The 10,827-nt window shown below is 40.5% G+C and overlaps 2 protein-coding genes across 2 annotated transcripts in view; both read right to left on the minus strand.

The window, feature by feature from the left end:
• The window catches only part of LOC310830553 (olfactory receptor 2AP1-like), a gene marked incomplete at both ends in the record, with an annotated part of 456,446 nt that overhangs the window by 95,213 nt on the left and 350,406 nt on the right, over positions 1-10,827 (minus strand). The gene's annotated exons all lie outside the window — the stretch shown is intronic.
• Positions 4,663-5,593, minus strand: LOC310829656 (olfactory receptor 5V1-like; the record flags this gene model as incomplete). Its single annotated transcript, XM_083708376.1, is given in 2 exon segments — positions 4,663-4,948; positions 4,950-5,593. Coding segments are annotated over 2 exon segments (930 nt in total).

The following is a 10,827-nucleotide window of genomic DNA, read 5'->3' on the forward strand; positions in this document are numbered from 1 at the left end:
AATATTTACTGGCTATACAGTGGTACCTCAGGTTAAGAACTTAATTCATTCTGGAGGTCTGTTCTTAACCTGAAACTGTTCTTAACCTGAGGTACCACTTTAGGTAATGAGGCCTCCCACTGCTGCCACGCCACCGCCATGCAATTTCTGTTCTCATCCTGAAGCAAAGTTCTTAACGCAAGGTAATATTTCTGGGTTAGCGGAGTCTGTAACCTGAAGCATCTGTAACCTGAAGTGTCTGTAACCCAAGGTACCACTGTATATACATTTTTATGCATAGTAGTGTGTACATTTTTCTACATATTACTTAGATGGATAACCACATTGCAAAATTCGGAAAAGTATATATTTCAAAGGATGGTTGTTCTCTAGCTCTCATATTGTTTTAGGAAGTGTGAATGAAGTAAGTCTGCATTTAAATGAGCCCTGAATTGAATTTCTCCCCATCTCTAGTGGAAGACCATGCTTACAAGGGAAGAAGCATGGAAGGAAGGGAGTGGAGAGCCACCATGGTGTAGTGATTAAAAGCGGTAGTCTTGTAATCTGGTGAACCGGGTTCGTATCTCCACTCCTCTGCATGCAGCTGCTGGGTGACCTTGGGCTAGTCACACTTCTCTGAAGTCTCTCAGCCTCACTCACTTCACAGAGTGTTTGTTGTGGGGAATGAAGGGAAAGGAGAATGTTAGCCATTTTGTGTCTTCTTAGGGTAGTGATAAAGTGGGATATCAAATCCAAACTCTTCTTCTCCTTCACTCCTCTGCTGCAGTTGGATTCGAGATTGCTCCCCATTGCTAGGAGCCTTAATGGGGTGACGAAGTCCCCATCATCCAAACCACACAGGATGAGGAGGCTATCTCCATTCTGAGCATGATGGGGAAGTGAAGAGGTCAGTCTTCCCTACCCATGCTCTGCATTCACATTACACATTGTTACCCTATGCATCTAATCCATTAAGAAAACACAAATAGCCTAATAATGTGCTCTGCATTCAGCAAACATCTTGTTTGACCCTTCAGATTTCTAAGATACTGTGTCTCAGCCCTGCACAGCTTGCTACCCACAACAACCCAAACTTTTCTTATAATGTAGCTTCCAGGTTTTTAAAAACCCCATACATAACTTGAATCTCTCAGGCAAACAACACCTCCTGCGTTTATGTATGTTCTGCTACTGGCCTCCCTATTTCTAACTTTGAATCTGCAAAGCTAAAAAGCTGTAACCTTTTTATTGTTTCTTTTGTGTCTTAACATGGCATGCATTACAAGAGATAAGCCTAACAATGTGTGCGTGCGTGCGTGTGTGTGTGTTCTATACACTAACATTAAGATCCTAAACAATTTTCTGTCAGTTATTTTCTTCTAGCATGAACATCTTAATCAAGTCAGTTGTGTATATAATGGAAGGACACACTGAGACATACCTAGGAACACATGTTCTTAAAACACAAAACTACAACAATTCAGGTGATTGTAGATAACATCAGAGCTCAAGGACCAAACACCCAGCAAAATTCTGGACCAGATTCCCTTCTAGTGGAACATGCAGTGCAAATCTGTACTTGGAGTAAATTTTGAAGTCAACAAAGTTACAATTCATGCTATAAAGAAGCACACTGATTTTTACAGCTGGTAGGTACTTTTCACTGGAAATGAAGTATTATTTTGTACTCACTGTGCATTGAAATATCAAAGGAAAAATTGGTTACTTCAAATAGCTAATTCAACTGCATGTTGGATGGTAAATAGCTGCAGGCATCACACACTTCAGTATCTTACACATGCACATATAAATATATTCAGAAACCATGTGAGACTTATTCCCTAATTAATTTCTGCTGCAATGTTGCCAGGCAGCCCATGATGCCCTTAATTGCAACTGAAGACTATAGCCTAAAGAGTTCTCAATATATGCCAGTAAATAAATAAATTCAAACCCAGAAATACTGAGAAGGAGCTGGAGAGTCCTTATGGCTCACAAGGAGGTCCTCCACAGAGTCTGAAGAGGACATCAGTGAGGACAAAGGAAGCCCCAAAGAGACCAGAGGCACAGTGGGGCATGGTTCATGCTGCTCAACCTCCCTGCCTAACAGCAGCAGCCACACTCCCCCTGCTGGCCATAGAGCTTCAGTTCTAGTTATGGATATTTTGGGGTACATCATTTTTATATGGATTGAAGAGAGGTTGGCAGACAGGGTGTTTAAAGGGTGTTTAGAAGGTGCTTCCCACTTCAATTGATTTCACTTATGCTACAGGGGCCTGGAATGTAACTGTTGATTTTATTTTGCTTATTTTTGTGGGAGTGGGGTGAGGATCCAAGCCTGTGTGTGTGTGTTTGTGTGTGCGTGTTTGAAGCAGAGACTTCTTCCCATCTGGTGTCTATGATTTCTCCTGCATCTTCTTCTCCATGTACTCATGGGTCATCATGCACTGCCTCGGGACATAATTCAAGATGTAATGCTGTCAATACATCAGTAGCCTCACATCTATTAGTGATATTGAGTTGCATCAGGCTTCTCATGACAACTAGCTGAAAGGGGGAAAACCCACTGGTATTGGATTCCCACATCTTGTAACTTTCCATAAATAGTTTCAGATCATGGCATTTTCTAAGAGTTTCTTAAAACCACAGATGACTGGTTGTCATGTGAACTACCCTGTTAGTTGTGGAGTTTCTTTTTTCTTTCCTGTAACAAGCAAAGCACAATGCAGGCAAAACACAATACCACATCATGTGTGGGCACTCCTTCTCTGAGATTGGAGTCAACCATGCTGTGAATATGTTCCAAATCATCATCATCATTATTATTGTTATACAGTGGTACCTTGGGTTACATACGCTTCAGGTTACATACACTTCAGGTTACACACTCCGCTAACCCAGAAATAGTGTTTCAGGTTAAGAACTTTGCTTCAGGATAAGAACAGAAATTGGGCTGTGGCGGCGTAGCGGCAGTAGGAGGCCCCATTAGCTAAAGTGGTGCTTCAGGTTAAGAACAGTTTCAGGTTAAGAACGGACCTCCGGAACGAATTAAGTACTTAACCCGAGGTACCACCGTACTTATTTATTGCCCTTTACCCTAAGGTCCCATTGTGGGTTACAGCATTAAAAACAATATTAAAAACAATTAAAGTGGATGCCAGGAATTAGTGTCTTGAACCAAGTGACAATGAAGGAAGTTAGAACTGGCTTCACCTCTTTTTGAAATCTACACAAGTAAAGCTTCTGTCTGCACTCAGAGTTCTCAGCCTTTTTCAGTTTCTCCCTGACCTCCATGTTGTCACATTGTAAATGATGAATTTGCTTACTGCATTCAAGGCTCATTTCCAGCTGTCTCTGTGAGATATCCACCAGCTGTTCGGGCCATATATTCCCATGTTTCTTTAACAATGTCTTATATGGGAAATGAACAAGTCCCTGAGATTAAGATCTCTGTTCCTTAAAGCTTTACCAGAGTTTGTCAAGGTAGGAGCCATGCGTGGTGTGGCCTGGTCTCATTACAAGCCCTCATTAGACCTATCTTTCTCCTATGGCTTGAAAAAGAAACAGGAGAGGTCATTCAGTTTATGTTTGGGTTCACTGATATTCCCTCTGTACAATGTCACATCACAGTAGGGGAGCTGTGGATCATAGCTACCAGTTCAGGGAGATAGTATTCTGGTGCTTCTCTGGAATGACAGTTTCAAGCAGCCATCTTTCTTCACATTGGCCTTCTTCCCCCACCCTCCATTTAAAAAAGTCTTCGGGAAAATTGGCCATCATTTTGCTGCACATCTCTCCTAATGTTCACATTTTGGTATGCAATTTGCCTATTATTCACATTTTTACTAAAGCTGTGCAAGGACACACCACCAATTTGCTCTGGGGCCCCAATCTCTCCCCCCAATCAGTATTTGTTGCCTCGAGCCATCCCAAGGGCCACACATTGAGCTATGCATCTGTCCCCAAAACAATCTGGAGAGGGCTAATTCTTAAAAAAAATAATTTCTAAACCTTCCTTTTTAAAAGGTGGAGTATCTGTGTAGGATCTGTTAAGCAAGAAGTTCATGTAGGAAAGCAGATTGTGAAGCAAAAGCCATACACCACAGGATTTGTGAATGTGCTGTGGGCCAATCCAACCAGATCTGTAGCTATCTATAGCTGCCTGTACTGGAAGAAATATGAATATGGCAAAAATAAATAAATTAGTTACTCCATTTCAGGTTTGAGAATTAAAGATCTTACAGTTGAGTTTCAAAAACAAAATGATATTAGAATTAAAACTCAGGCCTTACTCTCACAAAATGTCTCCCTCTCTCACACACATACACATAAACCAGATAGAAAAAGAGAAAGACCAATGAAAGCATGTTTAATTTCATGATACTAAAATGCCACTGTGGTAATTCAGTCATTGCCCAACTTATTTTTGTTTTACGTTAATCCCAAACAATAAATAGGTGAAGATTAAATGTTAATAGAATCAAATAATCATGGAACAGTAGAGTTGGAAGGGAGGCTTGGGATAATTGACTCCAACCCACTTCAATGCAGGAATATGCAGCTGTCCCATATGGGGATGAAACCTTCAACCTTGGTGTTATCAGGTCCATACCCTAACCAACTGAACAAGTTAATCATCATCATCATCATCATCATCATCTAAGATAACATGCAACTATTCTTTCATTTCAAATATAGCTTCCCCATAAATATCTTTTTCAGTGCACCCTTAATAACTTTGTTTCTCAAGGTATAAATCAAAGGATTCAGCATGGGTGTGACAATGCTGTAAATGACAGAAATGATTCTGTCTTTGTCTAAAGAGTAGGTGGAAATTGGACGGACATAGGTGAAGATGGCACTCCCATAATACAAGAGGACAATGGTCAGATGTGAGGCACAGGTAGAGAAGGCTTTGAGCCTTCCTTCAGTGGAGCGTATCTTCAAGATAGTGGAGATGATGTAGACATGAGAGGACAATGCAGACAAATGGGGTCCATCCTATGAAGACCCCAATGACAAGAAGAATGATCTCATTGAGGGAAGTGTCTCCACAAGAAATCTTCAGAAGGGGAGGGATATCACAAAAGAAATAATTGAGCTGATTTACCCCACAGAAAGGTAGTTGGAAGGTAAAGTAGGTGTGCACAGCTGAGTTGAGAAAACCACTTGCCCAACAGGCTCCGGATAACTGGAGACAAAACCCTTTCTTCATGGTGGCTGCATAGTGCAAAGGATGGCATATAGCTACAAAGCGGTCATAGGCCATGGCAGCCAGCAGGATGCACTCGGTACCCACAAATGAGACAAAGAAATAAAGCTGAGTTATACAACTGGCATATGGGATGCTCTTTTTCTCTGAGAGAAGGTGGACCAGCATCTGAGGGACATTGGTGCTGGTATAACAGATATCCAGAAAAGAGAGGTTCCCTAGAAAGAAGTACATGGGTGTGTGAAGCTGAGGGTCCAGGCAGGCAATGGTAATGATGGAGATGTTCCCCACCAGAGTGCAGATGTATGTGATAAGAAAGAATGAGAAGAGCAACAGCTGCAGCTCCTGAAGACCAGAGAAGCCCAAGATGAGAAATTCGGTCAGTGCTGTTTCATTGGCCATTGTTTTAGGATTTTCTGTTTTAGAAATGAGGGAAAACTGATAAGTGTCATGTTGCCATAAACAAAAGTCACGCACACAGGTTGAACAGAGATTATACAAATGCACACAACTTTTTTTCTTCCCTTTTAAGAAACAGTACATCATTTAAAAATATTGTGGCAGTGTGCAAAAAACGGGGGGGGTGACGGGGGTGACAGAATATTATACCTATAAAAATGCACTAGTTCCATCCGTAAAGATGGCTTGAAAAATACCTAGCAATGCTATCCTAGAAAAGCCTTTTAGAATAAACAGAGACATGCATTAAAAATAAGAGATTATTAGTACCATCCTCATTTCCAGTGGAATCGTATTCAAACTATAAGTGCTACTACATTAAAATCCCTAACCTGTGTATCTTTTAAATAGAATCTGTGTGAGTCGCACCCAGAATAGGGCCTAAGCAACCAGATGGGACGTAAAATATAATTATTTAATGCAATGTCTAGAAGATGTTCATCCTTAGGATCAAACTAAATGTTAGCTTAATATGTAGTATGCAGCTGTATACCATACATTTCCATGTATAAGACTAGGTTTTTTTTCTTTAAAAAATATGCTAAAAAGTGGGGGTCATCTTATAAATGTATAGTTGATAGGGTGGACATTCGATTTGTTGCTGCTGTGGCTGTCAGTGGCTATTGGGCATGTAATTGGTTGCTGTGTCAATGGCTGGTGTTGATTGGCTGACACTGCAGCAGTTGGGCGGGCGATTGGCAGCTTCTACCAGTGAGGAGATAGACGTGAGGTGGATTTTTGGATGCATGCGGGTGATCAATTTTCGGCAATGCCCCCTAAAATATCTCAGCAACCCTGGTTAATTTCCCCTCAAAAAAATTCAGTAACTCTGGGCAATTCTCTACAAAAAAAGAAAGCTCAACAACTCTGTGCCATTTCCCCCCATTTTCTTAAATTTAAGGCCCCGAAAATAGGGGGTGTCTTATACATGGGGGCATCTTATACATAGAAAAGTACGTATATTTTATTACAGGTACAGGGGATAGAAATGGGTAAATCTGACAATTTTCATTTCTTTCAGTTTTCCAGTTTTCCTATATTCAGTTCAGTTCTTTGCATTTCCACACAGGTATATTTTAATTCTTTAAAATCCTTATGAAAATTCATCTGCATGTTTATGGGAATTATTTTATATAATTTATGTTGCAAGTGTGATGTCCTACTGTGTTATTTATTGTACGTAAGCCGCTTTGTGACTCATGTGAGTGAACCGTGGCACAGAAATGTAATAAATGAAATGAAATGAATTTTTCCTAATACAAACATATCTGTATACATTTTACCCAGTATAATAGAATAGAAACCCTTAGCCTTCTTCTTGATATTGTTACAGTTTTTAAACTGAACTTCTTAATAAAATTGCACTTTTGTGTTAGCAATTCAAAAAAAGATAAGCAGATATAACAAAAGGAAGGAAAACAAACAATCAAACAAACATATAAACCATAAAACCTCACCTGGAAAAGCAAAAATGGAAAGATACAGCGTAGCTACAAAGGGACAATCCAAAGATTCCCATTACAAATAAAGAAAGTTATGTAAAAAATAAAAGTATTCTCAGCCTGTAAGTTCCATCTTTACTTAGAACAAATGAGCCAGACATATGCATATACTGGTGACACTGAACAACAATTCTCCTAAATATTGGTATAAGAAAGAAAACCATGCCAGGGGGGTGCAGGGGGGTTCATTCAAGCTTTGCCCTTCAGCTACTAGGAACATACTCAGGATCACATTTTATTAAAACACACAGCTGTCACAATTCAGTTGATTAGAGGTAACATCAAAGGTCAAGGAGCAAGCACACTGCAAAACGCTGGATCAGATTCCCTTCTAGTGGAACTTGCAGTACAAACCCATATTTGAAATAAAAACATCAGTCCTTAGAAGTCAGCAAAGCTGCAACTAGTAGTAGAAGCAAGCACACTGAGTTCCACAGTTGTTAGATACATTTCCAAGAAAATGACAGCGTTGATTTGTACTTACCATTCATTGATATATCAATGGAAAAGTTGGCCACTTCAAACAGCTAACTCAGTTGCATGTTGAATGGTAAATAGCTGCAGGCATCGAACATGTCCCCCAGTGTCTCCCACAAGCACATATATATTTTCAGTGACCACATGAGACATATTCCCCCATTAATTTCTGGTGCAATGTTGAGAGGCAGCCCATAGTTCCCTTAATTGCAACTGAAGACTAACCTAAGGCATACTCTGTTCATGTTGCAAAGATGGTGACAGAAGTTACAAACAGGGAGTTTGTAACAAGCAGGGAAGTTACAAACAGGGAGTTTGTAACTTATAAGTTATAAACAGGGAGCTACAATTCTGCATTTGAATGTGTTTCTATGCACCTGTGAGTTTAAAAGCAGCGTTTTCTCTGAACAAATACTGAAATGAGTTCCCCCCCAGTGGTGTAGCGTGGGGGTGCAGGGGGGCCGGCCGCACTGGGCGCAACATCTGGGGGTTAGGGTTAGGGGGCGCAAATCCACGGTTTAGGGGGCGCAAATTACTTGCCTTGCCCCGGGTGCTGACAACCCACGCTACGCCACTGGTCCCCCCCCCCCCCGTCTTCCAGCATATTCTAATCAAAGCCTTAAGACTCTTAAATAAACAATGTCAATGAGCAACTTTTATTAGGTCAGTGTCAGCGACCTAATATTTTCCCCCTGATTTTTGGAGGACTGATGCTCACTCTAATCAGGTATACCAGCTTCTGCCAAGATATACCACCTCAAAGAATCAGACATTTACGGTTCACATTCTGTACTGCTCTGCTGGAGAGACAGTCTACCAAGAAAATCAATTATTATCAGTGCCTGCATGCCCCCTTGATGCCTAATAATGGAATGTTTTAATAATACTATTAATCCTCTCCAGGGTATTCATCATAATCTGAAATGCTTCTGCATACTTAGCCTAGTGAATTGCAGTTGTAAAATAAGGAGGAAAAAGAAAGTCATACCTAAACTGTAGTAATACTTTCACGGAATTAACCATGTGCAGATGTGTTTAGGATTACACAGTTACTATACAAATATAATAGAACCCATAGTAGGGGGTGTACATATTTGATAATTTTGGTTTCACTTGCTCCATACCCTCCAACATCCCACTGATCAAAATTGGGGCACTTTTTGGCTCCAAACTCCCATGGGAGCCAGCTGATTTGTGCAAGACAAAAAAGATTTGTGCTGGCTCACATCAGAGCACTGAACCAAAAAGTGGGACTTTCTAGGTTCCGATTAGAAGCTGGGACGGCTTCTGTTGTTCCGAGATATCCTGTTCAAAATGGGTCTGTTGAGGGGTATGTTCTTGTTTTCCCAAGCTTTTAAAGTATTCACAAAACTTCATCACCATTTTGATGCACATTTTCCCCCAATATACAATCAATATTTTTGTATTTAATTTTGCCTAACACACACATTTATACTAGGGCTTGCAGGAACAGCCCCCCTTCACACTCTAGCCCTGATACTAGCTCCAATATCAGGGTGATTTGCCCTGTGCCTATCTGGGGGCCCTGCACCCTACCATGGACCCACCCCAAATGCAATTTGGGTGGGGCTAAGATATTTTTAAGAGCTTTTCAACCGTGGTGCACGCCCCCCAGGATCTGATACTGTGTGGTGTCTTTCTCCACAAGCTGGCTGTTGTGAGCAGCTTTTGTTGTGCAAGGAAGCTGCTCACAAAGAAACAGCAGCCAGTACTGTGCAGAATTTGTTGTTGTTGTTGTTGTTGTTGTTGTTTTATTAAAGATATTCTTGTTTTACAGAAGTACGTGTAATGTCTCTTGTATTTTTTCCATGTAACATTTTTACAAATCCTTTTCATTTGTTGAGACATTAGCAGGAGGGGGGGAAGGGGTGGAGGGAGGGAAGATAGGTGGGGTCGGGGGCGATGTTCCTATTATGCTTAATGTATGTAGGGTTTGGTGTCAGCATTGCTTGTGCTGTTCACATGTGTTCCTTTGGTGCAGAATTTGTTAAGCAGGCATCCATCTTCTGAGGATGTTGAGTGGAGGCAGTGATGCTGCATTAAAGGGCATTATGTCAGGCAGGAAAGGAAGCCATGGCACTGGACCTACTCTCCTGGGTAAGTCTTTGCCTTTTTGACATATTTTTGTGTCCTGACTGCCTATCTTCCCTATCTGTTACATCGCTCCCTGACAGGCATGGATTGTTCTGAGCCAATCCAACTGTAATTGCAGAAATCCATCTGTATCGGTACCCAGCTCATCAGAAGGGAGAAGCCCTCTGAGTTTGCCCAATTTGGCTAGGGCCTTGACCAAATCCAGCCTTATTTTTTACAGTTCCTAACTACTATTAGTATTATACAATATTTTTATTTCCCCTGCAATAACTGATGCTCCTCTCAGTCTATCAGAAGGCCTTTGCACCATAAATACTTTTATAATGTTTTATACTTTGATGTTTTAATATATGTCTTACATTTTGTACATTGTCTGCATTAATTTTTGTTAGCTGCTTTGAGTCCCAGGTGAGGTATACATTTTTTTTAAAAAAATATATGTCTAGGAAGCAATCTCAAAAGCATTAAAAATACTAATAACTGAAATCCCACATGTTTGATTAATCTTCAGGGAAATGGTTCCCCATCCCATCCAGAGGTTACTTAACTCTTGTTTCCTCTTCCACCTGGTTCAATTTGAAAGCACAGCCTTTGTGGGTTCCTTGTTGCTGTAATGCTCTCTATGCAAAAATAGTGTTGTGGAACAAATCCTGATGAAGTTTCCACATAGAATTGTGATGGGGTGCAGAACCTATTTATTTTTCTTGATTGTGTCATTCATCCTAAAAAAAAAAGTCATATCACTGACAAACCCATTCATCAACTTTGTATAGAACACAACTTCCATGGTAATTTGCAATGGGAGGGAGACACATGAAGTAGGTAAGGATTTGTTTTGTCTGTTCAGTTATTTATGAAAGAGAAAGTACGAAAGAGAGATTCTAATATTATGAAAGTACAATTGCTGGCTAGGACAGATGGGAGTTGTTGTCCAAGACATATGGAAAGCATCAGGTTTTGTTATTATATAATAAACCAGTGCTTTGGGGGGGCACTCAAGGGTATAAAGTACCAGCACCTTCCTTCCCACAAATTCTAAAAGTGTAACACTTTTTAAAAAGCACTAAATATATTATTGTTTTA

The sequence above is a fragment of the Podarcis gaigeae genome, assembly GCF_964106915.1.
Source record: "Podarcis gaigeae genome assembly, chromosome: 13".
Lineage (NCBI taxonomy): Eukaryota > Metazoa > Chordata > Lepidosauria > Squamata > Lacertidae > Podarcis > Podarcis gaigeae.